Below are 16925 nucleotides of genomic sequence, written 5' to 3'. Positions count from 1 at the left end.
TCCCACTGCAGATCTTTTCTCTACAGATCTGCTCATGAACTATTTGCACTGTCTGTTTCCTGCTTGAGCCTCCTAATTCACAACTGCTCTTTCCACCCTCATGGCAGAAGAGAAACTCTCCTCATTTTCTTGCCAAGCACCAAGGTGATCATCTTGCTCTTCCTTCCTCCTCCTGGTTTGTCACTTTAACACATACGTGTCCCCTCCTTTATCCCTCTACCTTCCCTCTGCACCCAGGAAAAGGTTTACCTTGCTCAGCAGAGTGAAAATCTCAATCCTCTGCCATGCATTAGATCCTACTACCTCCTGAATATTTGCAGATCCTACTACCTCCTGATTATTTTCAGGCTCCCCAAATGTCTCCTGTCTCTTGTGTACCTCCGGGGGTTCTGTCTCTATTGCAGCTTTTCCTCTGCCTTCAAGTAGACACAGATCTTTCTCTCCCTACAAAACCAAAAACCAAAAATCAACTCTGCCTACTACCTCTCCCCTTTCTTTTATTCACGAGTTCTTTGAAACTCACTGACAAAATTTAGCTTTTCTTTTCTTAATACACAAAGAGTTAGAACTTCTGGTAATCTGTACAATATAATCTAAGAGAGCCTAGAAGACAAGCCACCCTGTCTAGAACCCTGCTTTTTCATTCTGAAACTCCTTCTCTACGATGCAAGATCATGAAAGAGATTTAATTTCCACGGACAGTCACCTGTCAGTCATTCGCATCCCGGTAAGAATGAGTTTCATCAGATTACTATGTAGCATAGCTCTTGAAATCTTGGGCTCTGAAGCCATGTGGCCTAGGCTCAAATCCACTCCCCACCCTCCACTTTCGAACTATGTGAGTCTGAGGAAGTTTCTTAATTTCTCTAAGCTTCAGTTTCTTCATTTGTAAAGAGGGGAAAATAATAGTATTTACCACAGGGTTACTGTAAAGGTGTAATTATCTATAGGTGAAGCCTTTAGCACAGTATCTGGCATACAGAAGCACCCAGTAAATTGACTGTTTATTTTTTAGTTTTGCTGTGTAATCAGTTTTGGTTGGTGTCTTCACCTGTTTGGGCTGCTATAACAAAATACCACAAACTGGGTGGCTTTTAGACAACAGAAATTTATTTCTCACAGTTCTGGAGTGGGGGAAGTCCAAGATCAAGGCACCAGCGGATTCAGTGTCTGGTGAGGGCCCACTTCTTGGTTTGCAGTTGGAGCCTTCTCTGCCTCCCATGATGGAAGAAGCAAAGGAGCTCCCTTGAGCCCATTTTGATCACAGCACTAATCCCATGCATGAGGGCTCTGGCCCTGTGACCTAATCACCTCCCGAAAGGCCCCACTGCCTAATACCATCACCTTCAGGGTTAGGATTTCAATGTGTGAATTGTGGAGGGACACAACCATTCAGACCATTGCAATTGGAAGGGGCTTCTTCTGGAGCACAGGACACTTCCTGGAACCAGCTATGGGGGGCGTGGGGATGGGGCGCTGGAGCAGTCAGTGGGCAGCACAGCAGGCAGGGGGCCCAAAGTGAGGAAGAGGCAGCCACAAGGGAAGAGGGGGCCTCCACATGCACTGCTTTGCAATTTAGCCCAGGGTGGGCCCTGCTCCTCATCATCCATTCATTCATGCTTCGCCCATCCTAGCCTGGCTTCTGTTCTTCTAAGGTCAATCACCTCTCTTTGCCAAGCTCAGTGCCCTTTTCTGTATCTCCATATTGGATCTTCCACAGCCTTGGACACCAGTGCTCATATACATATTTTTAGATCATTGCAGCTGTCCTCCCCTGATCTACTTTTTCGGGTTCTTCTGTGGGCCCCTGTTTTTGTCTCCTACTCATCGAGTGTGACTCCCTACTCTGTCCTCTGATCCTTTGACTCAACACTCTCTAGAGCCTCACTTCACACTTCCTTCAAGTAGCCATGGACCCACAGAGTGTTGTCTTAGAAGGGACCTTAGAGATCCTTGATCCAACCTACCTTCACCCCATTTTACAGACAGAAAAACTGAGGTCCAGAAAGCTAAGGCAACTTGCCTGTGGTTAAGTTATTAGAAGCTGAGCTAAAACCAGGACCAAGTTTTCACACTGCCTCTCTGGTTTAAAACTGGGTTTAAAACCGGGCTGCAGGTGAAGGACATATTGTACTCCTAGTACCTCAACATATTTTTCAGGCTACCGGGAAAACCTCATGGAAGTCAAAGATAAGGAATCTTTGTCTTCTGCAAGATGATCTGGACCTCCTCTTGCCTATTCTTGAAGAGACTTCAAAAGAAGGGCTTACCTGCTGTCCCTCTTAGGGCACCTGGATCCAAGCTCTTGGAATCTTCTTCAACCTACTCTCTACCAGGTAAGTTCCTCTCCTTCTTAAGTTTCAGATGAAACATACTGTCTTCCAACATGCCCTCTCCACCTCTTACAGATGGAGTTAGTCCCACTCTCTCCTACCCACCACACATTGTTCTTTCTAGTCCTCGCCACACGGTCTTGCACCTGCTTGTCAACCCATAGGCTTCCCTACTCCCAGGCATTTCAGAAGCAAGGAGCTTGCCTTTGCTTCTTTGTATCTGCCCCGTGCCTTACAGAACACCTTACATAAAGTATATAGAAAGTGCTTGACAAATGTGGAATGAGTAAATAAATGGGAAGGGGAACAGGATCCCAGGCACAAACGTGCCTTCACATTTGGAAAAACTACTGAACAGCTCTCAGGAAAGGACACCCAGACGGCTGAAGGGGTGCTCCTCCCAACCTCGGCACCAGCCTCAGGGAAGCACTCGGGGCCAGGCGCTTCCCCTCTGCAAACCTGTCCTGGACCGAGCAACGGTTGGGGCTGATAGCTGTTGGGTTCCTCCAAAGACGAACTTCCTTCCACCATCCTGGGCCTAAGTGGGACTTCCTCCTTGCCATAAATTATACCATTTTAGGCTGGTGATTGTTTATGGCAGTAAGCAGGAGAAAAAGTCGGGGTCAATCATACCGCTTTGCAATGCTGGACTCTGGACAAGTACTCGTTACATTCTCAATGGATGCTCTAGAATCAGTCTGCAGATAACAAAGAACGTCTTCTGCTATTCAGACTTTAGGCTAAAGGGATGGGTCAGAGGAAACCAGCCTAAGCCATGGTGACAGCCAGCCTCTGTGCCTTGCAGCAGAAGAATATTCAAGCAGGAAACCTCCCCTTTATGTGGTAGGAAGCTGCAGAGGATTAAACGATGGTACAGGCTCCACAAAGAATGCTACGGGTTCCACAAAGAATGAGGGGGCCCCTATGGCGCTGTTAAACACACCCTGATGTGCAAGCTGTGTCATGAGTGAAATGCTAGCAGTTGTGCTGGCAGGCCCTGTTCGTGAGACCCAGGCCTGAATGTGATCCACAGCCAAGTGGATCTACAAAGAGCAACTCTTTCACAGCCACAGAGGGCCACACCAAGTCAGGAATCACCCACTGAACAGGAAGCTGCTGGTTGTATTAGCTTCTGAAGGCTGTCATAGGAAGTCCCACAAACTGGGCGACTTAAAACAATAGAAATGTATTCTCTGGCTAGGCGTAGGGGCTCACACCTCTAATCCCAGTACTTTGGGAGGCCGAAGCAGGAGGATCGCTTGAGCCCAAGAGTTTGAGACCAGCCTGGGCAACATAGGGAGACCCCCCATCTCTACAAAAAATTTTAAAAAACTAGCCGGGCGTGGTGGTGCACACCTGTAGTCTGAGCTATTCAGGAGGCTAAGATGGGAGGACCATCTGAGCCCAGGAGGTCGAGGCTGCAGTGAGCTATGATCATGCCCTTGCACCTGAAAAAGAAAGGAAAGGAAAGAAAACAAAAGAAAAAAATGTATTCCCTGACAGTTCCAGACCCTACAAGTACAAAATCAAGATGTTGGCAGAGACATTCTCTCTCTGAAGCCTCGAGGGAAAAATCCTTCCTGTTTCTTTCTAGCCAGCGGCTCCCGACAATCCTGAGCATGCCTTGCCTATGGCTGCATTACTCCAGTCTCTGCCTCTGTGGCCACATGGCCTTTCTCCTTCTGTGCCCTCCGGTCTTCTCATTAAGAACAAGTGGGCCAGGTTCGGTGGCTCACACCTGTAATCCCAGCACTTTGGGAGGCTGAGGCGGGTGGATCACCTGAGGCCAGGAGTTCAAGACCAGCCTGGTCAACATGGCAAAGCCCAGTTTCTACTAAAAATATTAAAAAATTAGCCAGGTGTGGTGGCTTGCACCTGTGGTCCCAGCTACTTGGGAGGCTGAGGCAGGAGAATTGCTTGAACCTGGAAGGTGGAGTTTGCAGTGAGCTGAGATTATGCCACTGCACTCCAGCCTGGGCATCAGAGAGAGCCTCTGTCTCAAAAAACAAAACAAACAAACAAGGAACAACAGTCACTGAATTTAGTGTGACTTTATCTTAACTAATTACATCTGCAAAGACCCTGTTTCCAAGTAAGGTCATATTCTGAGGTTCCATATAGACATGCATTTTAGAGGACCACTATTCAATCCACTAGAGAGGCCATCATTTTTGTTGTTTTTTGTGGTTTTGTGGTTTGTTTGTTTTTTTTTGAGGTGGAGTCTCACTGTGTCATCCAGGCTGGAGTGTAGTGGTGCAATATCAGCTCACTGCAGCCTCTGCTTCCCAGGTTCAAGAGATTCTCCTGCCTCAGCCTCCTGAGTAGCTGGGATTACCGGCACCTGCCACCACGCCCAGCTAATTTTTGTATTTTTAGTAGAGAGGGGGTTTCACCATGTTGGCCAGGCTGGTCTCGAACTCCTGACCTCAAATGATCTGCCCGCCTCAGCCTCCCAAAGTGCTGGGATTACAAGCGTGAGCCACCGCGCCTGGCCGAGAGGCCATCTTTTGTATCTTTCCAATTTGCTTCTTTCTTACTCCAGCCCACAAGCAGCCCCAATCTAATGAGCACACTGCCTTCCCTGCCCCCCACTTCCTCCATGTCTTTGCTTTACCCCTAGCCCAGGTTAGATCCCGCCACCTAACACTGCAACCACCCTACTGCATGCCCCTCGATCCCTTTCCCCCTCTCACTTCACTGTGCTTACCTGGTTTATTCAACCCTCCACTGACTTCACCTCTACACCCAGCCAGCTGAACTTGGCTGGGAAGCACACACATCTTACTGGACTGATCTCACTTTAATTTCCTGATCACAAACTGTAAGTGTCCTCACAGGGCTGCCTAGCCATCTTACCACATTTCCAAGGCATCTATCCCAAAGCTTTCCTGGATCCTGGTCTGAGATGGCCACTAATTAACCAGCACAGTCAAATCACTTTACCTTTCTGAACCGCCACCTATTTTGCATCTTGAAAGCTTCCAACACCCTTTCTATCTTTCTCATTGTCCACTAATGACCTGGCTTCTTATTTCATTGAGAAAATAGGCAATTAGAAGATAATTTCTACATCTTTCCAACTCCAAATCAATCATCTACCTGTATCTGTTGCCTTCTCTCCAGCTACAATTAGTCACTGAACTATCTGTGCTTGCTGACTTGAAGCCAACTCTTCTGCATTTGCACAGATCCTATCTCCTGTTGCTGCTTAAGAAGTTTTGCTTCTTTATACGTTCATCAGTTTCCCCCTTTCTACTGGATCATTCCCATCAAAATATAAACATGCTGAAATATCACACAGAATTTTAAAAAACAAAACTTTCATTGACTCCACAGTGCCCCCTACAGTTACTACTCCATTTTCCTGCCCCTCTTGAGAGCAGACTCCTCAGAAGAATCATTTTTACTCACATTCTTCACTCTGTCTCTGATTCTTATGCTTCTTCCAGCCAGCCCTCTGCCCTCCTAGTCCACCCAAACTGCTCTTGTCAAGGTCGCTAAAGACTTTCATGTTGCAAAATCCAGTGGTCCAGCCTCAGGTCTCTTCTTACTCAAACTCTCTGCAGCATTTGTTCATTTAATCCTTGAAACACTTTCTGCTCTTGGATTCAGCCTATTTGAACCAAAGCGCAGCTGCTCATCCTGGCATTCGCAAATAGAAGTAATCACCAAAGAAACTTCTCTCGGCGGGGTGTGGTGGCTCATGCCTGTAATCCCCACTTTGGGAGGCCAAGGTGGGTGGATCACCTGAGGTCAGGAGTTCGAGACCAGCCTGGCCAACAGGGCAAAACCCCTTCTCTAAAGAAAAAAAAAAAAAAAAGAAAAATTAGCCAGGCGTGGTAGCAGGCGCCTGTAATCCCAGCTATTCGGGAGGCTGAGGCAGCAGAATCATTTGAGCCCAGAGACAGAGGTTGCAGTGAGCCGAGATCGTGCCACTGCACTCCAGCCTTAGCAACAGAGCGAGACTCCGTCTGAAAAAAAAAAAAAAGAAAAAAAAAGAAACTTCTCTCATCCCATCTTCTTATAATATATGAACCCTGGCTTTGACCAGGCTTTTTGTTTGTTTGTTTGTTTGTTTTTGAGACAGAGTCTTGCTCTGTCACCCAGGCTGGAGTGCAGTGGCACGACCTTGGCTCACTGCATCCTTCACCTCCTGGGTTCAAGGGATTCTCCACCCTCAACCTCCCAAGGAGCTGGGACTATAGGCACACACCACCACGCCTGGCTAATTTTTGTATTTTTAATAGAGACAGAGTTTTGCCATGTTGGCCAGGCTGGTCTTGAACTCCTGACCTCAAGTGATCCACCCATCTCAGTCTCTCAAAGTGCTGCGATTATAGGCGTGAGCCACTGCACCCGGCCATGACCAGGCCATTTTAATAGAAGCATAGCACTTCGGAGCTGGAAGAGACCCTACATATTATTAAATCCAACCTCCTGATGTTGTAAGAAAGGAACTTGAGGCTCAGAGAGGTTAAGTGACATGCCTAGTGTCACACAGCTTGATAGTGGAGCCAATGCTCAAATCCAGATCTGTTGATTCACAGTGGTTCAAGATTCCTCACTGTCCCTCTCTGGCTATGACAAGCTCTTCACAACTCCCTTGCAGGAATGCCATCCTGCCTCTCCAACAATTATAATGTCACTTGGTCAAATCCTACAAAGCTTCTCACTGCATCTAACACTGAGCTGTCTCCTTTTTGAATATCAGTAACTGCATGTGATCCACTCTTCTTTACTCGTGAGGTTTCCACTAACATTTAGAAATGGTTCTCCATCACAGCTCCAGCAATGTAATCATTCCTGAGATGTATTGTGGTCCTCTTTCCAGAACTCAGCAGCAATATTCCTGCCAACTGCCCTTACGTGCAGTCACTTCTGATAATGACACTTGCCTACATGGCTTCTGTCCACCCACTCAGTGCTGAAGAGTTGGCAGCCCTAGAGGACCTGGTGATACAGTCAAGTTTGCCTTTGGCATCCCCAACTGTGCCTTTCCCCAGTGCATATCAATGTCCCATCTTCCTCCAGGCTCCCATACTCTTCTCTGGCACCACTTCTCCCTACCAAGCAGAAGAGAGTGGGCTATCAGTTACTCAGATATCAGATGTCACCAGAGCTGCGGGTCATTATCCCCCCACCTTTGTCTGCACCTTGCCAGGGAGGTGAAGGCAAGAGCTTCGTTAGAGCTTCCCAATGAAGGCAACTCCTAGGAATGGCTGAGGAAAAGGAGCACTTGCTTGTCACCCTGGCTGGACTGGGATCCTCCTGGCTGGAACACAGACCCCACTTCAGCCCCCGGCAGCCCCCTTTATCCAAACATTCTGCCTCTCCTCTCATCTCCTCCCAGGCTCAAACGATCCTCCCACCTCAGCCCCCAGAATGGCTGGAATTACAGACGTGCACCACCACACCCAGCTAACTATTTTTATTTTTATTTTGGAGAGATGGAGTCTCCTTATGTTGCCCAGTCTGGTCTCCAGTGATCCCAGGCTCAAGTGATCCTCCTGCCTTGGCCTCCCAAAGTGCTGGTATTTCAGGCGTGAGCCACAGTGCCTGGCCTCTGCCTTTGATTCTAATTCTGCTTTTCAAGGTGAAGTCTTGTTAAGTGGTGGTACTGGTTAAGCCAGAATTTTATCACTTTGAGCCAAAGGTCATTGCCCAAGCACAACAAATGGCTGATATCATATTATCTTCAGTGTAAGCTAAAAGGACAATGCAGAACCGGAAAGGGTAAGTTTTGAAGCAGGAAAACATGTAATATTTTGGAGATAACACATTTTCTTAGCTGGAATGTAGAATAATTTTTTTCTGAATTTCTAAAATGTTAAAAGTTTTGTAAATAAATGTTTGTGTCCTACTGTAAGCAATTCATTATCCCACCCCAATTCCTGGGTAAATAACACTAAATATGCTCTAAGAATTTTCTAGCATGTTCCAATATGTAGACCAGAGCAAAGGTACCATGGAGGAACCCAAGAAGCAGGGATGCGAACACAGTCCTACGAGGCAATTGAGGAATCAGGCTGTGAGCCAGTCTAGATAACAAAGCCCAGAGATCTATGTTTCCCTCTGGGCAACATCACGTTCACCAGGCAAAATGTACAACTGCAGCGTTTCTCAAAGTGAACTCCAAAATCTGCCTGCATCAGGCTCTCCATACAGACTCGGGGCTCCCCTCCAGATGAGCTATATTAAACTCCCTGGAGATGGGCGCCAGATGACTGCACATTTAGAGATCTCCCTTGATGATTTCACTGTGTCTAAATATTGAGAACCACTTGTTTATGATGAGCACTTTGATTTTCCTAAATATCCTAGAGAAAAATTGGACTAATATAATCAGTTTACTAGACAAAGCCACTTGATTAGAAACCCAATCCTGGAAACAGTGCCTGCAACAATCTTCTGGCACATGGATCATTTTCCAGCTAGGCTCTGACCAAGTCAGTCCCTTGTCATGGAGCACCTTTCACGGAGGCCCGTGGTCTTCCCATCAAGGACAAATATCCCAGCCTAGCACCTACAGCCCTCAGGAACATGCTTCCCTTTCAGCACACTTCTGAATGAACCAGGAGCTTTGGCATATTCACTAGTGTTCCCCAAAATGCCCTTCCTTTTTTCTTCTTTTTTTTTTTTTTTGAGACGCAGTATTGTTCTATTGCCCAGGCTGGAGTGCAGTGACGCGATCTCGGCTCACTGTAACCTCCGCCTCCTGGGTTCAAGCAGTTCTCCTGTCTCAGCCTCCAGAGTAGCTGGGATTACAGATGCATGCAACCACGCCTGGCTAATTTTTATACTTTCAGTAGAGACAGGGTTTCACCATATTGGTCAGGCTGGTCTCAAACTCCTGACCTCAGGTGATCCACCCGCCTTGGCCTCCTGAAGTGCTGGGATTACAGGCATAAGCCACCGCGCCCGGCCCCAAAATGCCCTTCTTAAAAAAAAAATTTTTAAACCATATTCAATGCCCGTCTATCAGTCACTCATTCATTCACTCAACCAACCAAGCATTTATTAACAATTATGAATTCTCAAGGGCTGTGCTAGGCACCGTGAATACAGAGTTGCAATACACAGCTGAAAAAGTACTTTCTGAAAGCATTTGTTTCCTATATAACAATTTGGTCAATCTCTCTGGAGGAATGTATTACATTCAGCTCTGGGCTATAGTTATTCATGTTTATCTCTTACCTTCCTACTGAACTGCAAGCTCCTTGGTGGCAAAACAATGGCTTTCTCACCTCTGTATGTCCCATAGTCAGGTGTCAATAAATATTTCCTGAACTGGATCAAATTTAATTTTAAGGCTGGGCATGGTGGCTCAAGCCTGTAATCCCAGCACTTTGGGAGGCCGAGGCTGGCGGATCACCTTAAGTCAGGTGTTCAAGACCAGCTTGGCCAACATGGTGAAACCTCATCTCTACTAAAAATAAAAAAAATTAGCCAGGCGTGGTGGCCAGTGCCTGTAATCCCAGCTACTTGGGAGGCTGAGGCAGGAGAATCCCTTGAACCCAGGAGGTAGAGGTTTCAGTGAGCTGAGATCACACCACTGCACTCCAGCCTGGGCAACAGAGCAACACATAAAAAAAAAAAAATTAATTTTAAGCAAATGACTTTGGGATTCATGGAATCAAAGACATTTGAAGCAGTGAAGTCTGGCTATGAATGAGTTTTTGCATGTCTATGTCTGGACAGAGCGCAAATTTAACAGATGGTGCTTCAAAAATAGATGTGAGATTTTAAAAATAGTTTCTTCCAGCTACAGGAATGTAGGCTCCAGTTAAGCGGACTGACATCTGGTGAATTAAGTTGCCATGGTAACAGGTTTTCAGGTCAAGCCTGGAGACTGGGTCAGCCCTCCCCTCTGTCATGGGAACAGTCTTCCAGGGGGGTCAACGAAAAGAACATCTTTGACAACACACACTTTCAGTCAAGCCACCAGTGCCCTAGGGTCTCTACCTTTTGTCATCTTCATATAAAAGCTCTAAGAAAGCATTCCTTAAAAAAGAAGCCCTCAGGTGTTCACTTCCTGTGATATGTGATCATAACTAGCTTCTACAAATTGCAGGGGCAAATTTTCCTAAAAATCTTAACTTCTGTCTTCCAGCATAAGTACTTCTAATTTCTCCTCTGCAGGAGCCACTATGTGGAGAAGAACCTTTAAAATCAATAGCAGAAGTTGCTGGCAGTGGTTATCTCAGGAGGATGGGACCCAGAGATTTTCACTTTCCATGTCATGTATCTCTGTGACATTTACATTTTATTAAGCAGATATTTCTTTTTTGCTCAAGGAAAGAAAAACAAGCTCAAATTTTAAGAATTTGAAAATATATAAATCAGAAGAAGCAGACATTACTTTTACATAGAATGGTAAAGTTTTAGGGTTTCTTTAAAAGTCAATTGAAGGGAGGCCGGGTGCAGTGGCTCATGACTGTAATCCCAGCACTTTGGGAGGCCGAGGCAGGTGGATCATTTGAGGTCAGGAGTTCAAGACCAGCCTGGGCAACATGGCAAAACCCTGTCTCTACTAAAAATTAAAAAATTAGCCAGGTGTGGTGGCACGTGCCTGTAATACCAGCTACTCAGGTGGCTGAGCACAAGAATTGCTTGAACCAGGGAGGTGGAGGTTGCAATGAGCCAAGATTACTCCACTGCACTCCAGCCTGGGCGACAGACTGAGATTCCATTTCAAGAAAGAAAGAAAGAAAGAAAGAAAGAAAGAAAGAAAGAGAGAAAGAAAGAAAGAAAGAAAGAAAGAAAGAAAGAAAGAAAGAAAGAAAGAAAGAAAGGAAGAAGGAAGGAAGGAAGGAAGGAAGGAAGGAAGGAAGGAAGGAAGGAAAGAAAGAAAGAAAGAGAAAGAAAGAAAGAAAGTTAATTGAAGGGAAAAAAAGCAAATTCTGGGCCAGATGTCCTGCTTATGTCATTAAGGTAGGCAATGCCAAGAGGTATGGCTGTCTTGCTGTTCTCTGTCTCATATTTGTTTGTCTTATATTCCCCCAAGATTGTAAGTTGTTTTTTATCCTGGTGTCTTCCCTAGCAGGGGGTTGCAGTAGGTGCTCGAAGATACCTTTTGCTCAGTTGAACTGAATTACCATGTGATATAGTTTGAATATTTGTTCCCTTGAAATCTTGTGTTGAAATCTGATCCCCAGTGTTGGAGGTGGGGCCTACTGGAAGGTGTTTGGGTCATGGGGGTGGATCCCTCCAGAATGGCTTGGTGGCTTCTCTGCAGTAATGAATGAGTTCACCTGAGAGCTGGTTGTTTAAAAGAGAGTGGCACCCTTGCCTTCTCTCTCATTTTCCTCCTCTCTGATCATGTGATGCTGGCTCCCCTTCCCCTTCCTCCATGGGTGGAAGCTTCTTGAAGCGCTCACCAGAAGCAGAGGCTGGCACCATGCTTCTCGTACAGTCTGAAAAATGACGAGCCAAATAAACTTCTTTTCTTTATAACTTACCCAGCCTCAGGTATTCCTTTATAGCTATGCAAACAGACTAAGACACTATGTTAGGGAAAAGAAATGTTTTCCCTTGAAACATCTAGATAGTCGAGGCTATTAGAAGTTTTTTTTTTTTTTTTTTTTTTTAATGCTGAAGGAAACTTTCTCTTAGCCAGATTAGGAAGCCGACACACAGAATGCCACCCTTGACCCAGCCCCGGCAAACATTCATTTTATAGAACAAAGACAGCACTTCCAGATCAAAGAGCCCGGCTTATTTTTTGTAATAAAGAAATTTCACATCACTTCTCAGCCTTTTGGCTAAGATCAAGTATAGAAATTTCACTTTGTCATCTTGCATTTAAAAATAAAATTGCCCTGCAGACACAGCTCATTTGCAGACCAACACTTGGTGACCTTCTTTGTTTGAAATCCAAATACAAGGAACCCAAGTTTTGGTTCATTTCCTGTCTTAGTTGAGCAATGTCAGGGATTCTAAAGAACTTCTGTGGGAGAGCTCGGCTGCGCTTGTGCAGTTCCCTGGTGCTGAGCCCACTGGGAGCCAGACTCCTAAGGGGATGGTGGACTCCTTCAGTCTACTGTCTTGCTGGGAGCATTGGTGCTACAAACAAAGGCTTAAACCAAGAGGAAAGGAGAAGGAGCCTTGGGTGGCAGAGATTTTCTCGCCAGCACATTTAAAAGTTCAATAGCTGGGGCCAGGCATGGTGGCTCATACCTGTAATCCCAGCACTTTGAGAGGCCAAGGTGGGTGGTTCACCTGAAGTCAGGAGTTCGAGACCAGCCTGGCCAATATGGTGAAACCCCGTCTCTACTAAAAATACAAAATTAGCCGGGCATAGTGGTGCACACCTGTAATACCATCTACTTGGGAGGCTGAGGCATGAGAATCACCTGAACCTGGGAGACAGAGGGTACAGTAAACAGAGATCATGTCACTGCACTCCAGCCTGGGTGACAAAGCAATATTCCATCTCAAAAAAATAAAATAAACCCAGCAAGCAATGTCCTTATTTTATAAATACTAACAAATGGTGTGGCTCTGACCTCTTTAAGTTTACTCTTTTTACTTGAATGAACCACAGTATTTTTTTTTTTCCTAAAGGCCCGGCAGAAGGGGTAACACAAGAGGACCCATTTAATATTTTGGCTCTTGGAATGGAATCAACATATGAAATTGTCTTTTATCTGCCAGTGTGCTGGGTTGAATACTGTCCCCTCAAAATTCATGTCCACTGGAACCTCAGAATGTGATCTTATTTGGAAATAAGGTTTCTGTACAGTTAAGATAAGGTTACGGACCTTAAGAGAAGATTAGGACTCACCCTAATCCAGAGTGACCTTATCTTAACTTGATTCGGGTGGGTCCCAATCCAATGACCAGTGCCTTATAAGAAATTTGGACAGGGACACACAGGGAGGGGTCGGGTGCAGTGACTCACACCTGTAATCTCAGCACTTTGGGAGACCAAGGCAAGCAGATCACTTGAAGTCAGGAATTCGAGACCAGCCTGGCCAACATGGTGAAACTCTATCTCTACTAAAAATACAAAAATTAGCTGGGCATGGTGGCGGGTGCCTGTAATCCCACCTTCTCGGGAGGCCGAAGCACGAAAATTGTTTGAACCTGGGGGCAGAGGTTGAAATAAGCTGAGACTGCGCCACTGCACTCCAGCCTAGATGACAGAGCAAGACTCCATCTGAAAAAAAAAAAAAAAAAAAAAAAAAGCCGGGCGCAGTGGTTTATGCCTGTAATGCCAGCACTTTGGGAGGCCGAGGCGGGTGGATCACGAGGTCAGGAGATCGAGACCATCCTGGCTAACACGGTGAAACCCTGTCTCTTCTAAAAATACAAAAAGCCAGACGTGGGGGTGGGCACCTGTAGTCCCAGCTACTCGGGAGGCTGAGGCAGAAGAATGGCATGAACCCTGGAGATGGAGCTTGCAGTGAGCTGAGATCGCACCACTGCACTCCAGCCTGGGCGACAGAGCCAGACTCTGTCTTAAAAAAAAAAAAAAAAAATCAAAAACAGACTCACAGAGAGGAAGATCCTTGAGCCACTCAGGATCTATATCCTAGAGGGGAAAAAAGCAACAAAGACACCAATACACACAGGTAGAACACCATATGACAGCAGAGGCAGAGACTGGGGTGACACATCTACAAGCCACAGATGCCAAGGAAGGCGGGCAACCAACAGAAGTTGGGAGAAAGGCTGAGAGGCTCCAGAAGGAACTAGCCCTGCTGATACCTTGATTTCAGACTTTTGATTTCCAGAACTGCGAGAGAATGTTTCTGTTGCTTAAGCCACCCAGTTTGTGGTAGTTTAGGACAGCAGACCTAGGAAACTAACAAACAGGGTCTAGCTTAGGAGAAATGACAGTATGAAGAAAGATGCCCTGATCTTTCCAATTCAGAGGCTACTCCAGATAGCCCATCAATGCGGGCTGCCTTGTGCAGGCCAGAAAGTGCCTAGTGCCTTTCTCGCACAGATACAAATGCTGGTGACAATAGTCATTGGCAGGGGAGGTCTGAGGGAAATGGGTGGGACCACTCAGTTCTGCACCTGATGGTGTTATTGGTGCTGGCCTGTGTCCTCTGTGTTTCGTGGTTTTTTGTTTGTTTTTTTGTCATCACTGCTGTGGAAGCAAAGGCAGCCATGGATGTTCTTGAGCCACTGCAGGGCTCCTGCAGGGCTGAGTGTCCAAAGCCAAGTAGAATGCTTAGGGTGCCGCTAGGAAGAGGGTGACAGGCAGAGCATGCTGCTGATGTGCAGGGGCCATCTCAGTCTTGTCACCAAGAGGAAGCCACCTAACCCTCACTGGAAACTCACAACTACTTAGTCAAAAAATGGGCCAAAACATTCATAATGGGTGCATAAGCAGGGGCAGGGGCTGAGGTCAGGCTGAGCAAGATGAGAAGTCAGGTGGGAGTGGGCGGGACAGGCAGGGAGGGTGCTGCTGCAGGTGTAAAGTGGACCCTCGGGCGACCGGAGAGCCGAGTTCCCAACCGAGAGAAGCAAGGAGAAGATGAGCCCCGAGGAGCCACCTCAGGAACAAGTGCAGGACTTCCTCCCAGGAGGGAGAATTCCATTTTTTCTTTTTTTTTTTTTTTTTTTTTTTTTGAGACGGAGTTTCACCTGTTGCCCAGGCTGGAGTGCAGTGGCACAATCTCAGCTCACTGCAACCTCCTCCTCATGGGTTCAAGCAATTCTCCTGTCTCAGCCTCCCGAGTAGCTGGGATTACAGGCCCTCACCACCACACCTGGCTTATTTTTTTGAATTTTTATTAGAGACGAGGTTTCACCACGTTGGACAGGCTGGTCTCGAACTCCTGACCCTAGGCGATTCACCTGCCTCGGCCTCCCAAAGTGTTGGGATTACAGGCGTGAGCCACCGTGCCCAGCCAGGAGGGAGAATTTCAAGGAAGCAGGTGAGAGTGGTGAGATAAGGGGCCCCTCCCTTCCTGGGACACATGCCGAGACTGGGGTAACAGATGGGGCCCTTAGTCATGCATCTTAGGGCTGAGGAAGGGACAGAGACTTTTAGCATCACGTCATCCTGGGAAAACACTGAGAGGGGGTCAGACTCAGCTGCATGAGAGGACTGATTGTCTTGTAGGCCCTCCCTCCCTGAGCCCTCAGCCCCAACCCCACCTAGAGTGGCACCTGATGGCCCTGAATGACTGGCAACCTATGTCAAAGACCAAGGACAATGCGGTTTATGCTGAAGAGAAGCAATTGCTTAGAGGACCTGGGGCTGTTTGTGGACAAGATGGGGTCGGGGTTATGAGAGAGAGCGAAGGAGGCTCCAGTCGAAGGCCACGCCCATGAGACTGGTGCTGAGAGCAGAGCCCGGTGGTGGCACCTTTGGGAGGTGAAGAGACACACGGCAGAGAGCAGAGGGGCCACTCCTTGAGCCAAACAGCCTGGGAACACTGTATGGGGTGGAAGCCACAAACCTGAAGCAAAGCCCTGGGACATTCTGCTGGAGCCCGCGTGTGCTTTTTGTGCTCACTGTGAAGTTGTTCAGTAAAGGGCTGGTTCACCCTTCCCCTCTACCTTGAAGGGCATTTCATAAACAATTGCAATGTCCCAATTCAGGCAGCCCCACCTGCCTCGCGGGGCCCCTGTCTGGGTGGGCAGGGAGCTACAGGCTTGTGATCAATGGCAGTTCTTTCTCCAGACACTCTCCTTTGTGTCTTTAGCAGCCTCCCCCTGGGGGTGGCTGGGCCTTCAGAAGGGTCAGCTTACCTCCCATGCCTGGCACGCTGGGCCCGCTCGGGTCATTTGGATGTGGAGCAGAAGGCGGATCATAGCCGATCACCAAGTCAATGGTGGCCTGGGTAGAAATAATTCGTTGCAAATATTATCAGTGCAGGGCACCAGCATGTTACAGACTCAATGCAAGTGACTTCAGCAGGAGCCAAAGTCTTGGAAAGGGTAAGAGAGAGGGAGTAGGTAAGCGAGGCTGGAAACGGGGAGGGGGACACAAGCTCGACTGTTCCTATCCTCCCACTGACAGCCAAGGCAGGGTGGGGAAGGAGCTCCCTGTCACAGGTTGCCAAGTGTATCCTTGCTAAGGGGCCACCTCATCAACAGAGTAAAGTTGTGACAAGCAGGTGTGAACTTGTCACACACCTCCATCCTAGACTGGAGATGCCCTCCCATCACAGAATTACAATTACAGAGGCTCACTGTAAATGATTAATTTATTTGTTTGCTCATTGCTTATTTCATTATGAATTGCTGAGATTTATTTTCATGCTTCTCTTTAAAGAAGAATTTTAGGGCTGGTCATGGTGGCTCATGCCTGTAATCCTAGCACTTTGGGAGGCCGAAGCGGGTGGATCACCTGAGGTCAGGAGTTCGAGACCAACCTGGCCAACATGGCAAAACCTTGTCTCTAATAAAAATACAAAAATTAGCTGGGCATGGTGGCAGGTGCCTGTAATCCCAGCTACTCAGAGGCTGAGGCAGAAGAATTGCTTGAACCTGGAGGGGGCGGAGGTTGCAGTGAGCTGAGATCGTGCCACTTCACTCCAGCCTAGGCAAAAGAGCGAGACTGTCTTTTTTTTTTTTTTTTTTTTTTTTTTTTTGAGACAGAGTCTCACTCTGTTGCCCAGACTGGAGTGC

At 47.1% G+C, this 16925-nt stretch overlaps 1 protein-coding gene across 2 annotated transcripts in view; it reads right to left on the bottom strand.

Annotated features, from left to right (window-relative positions):
• Positions 1-16925, bottom strand: part of MYOF (myoferlin) — a 176743-nt gene that overhangs the window by 104368 nt on the left and 55450 nt on the right. For both annotated transcript variants that reach the window (XM_055255282.2, XM_055255290.2), the window contains exon 5: positions 16044-16131. In XM_055255282.2, the coding sequence (XP_055111257.1) occupies positions 16044-16131 (88 nt within the window). The remainder of the gene's footprint in view (positions 1-16043; positions 16132-16925) is intronic.

The sequence above is a fragment of the Symphalangus syndactylus genome, chromosome 2 (assembly GCF_028878055.3).
Source record: "Symphalangus syndactylus isolate Jambi chromosome 2, NHGRI_mSymSyn1-v2.1_pri, whole genome shotgun sequence".
Lineage (NCBI taxonomy): Eukaryota > Metazoa > Chordata > Mammalia > Primates > Hylobatidae > Symphalangus > Symphalangus syndactylus.
The sequence above is the reverse complement of the archived record's forward strand: the minus strand, read 5'-3'. Positions and strand labels throughout refer to the sequence as shown.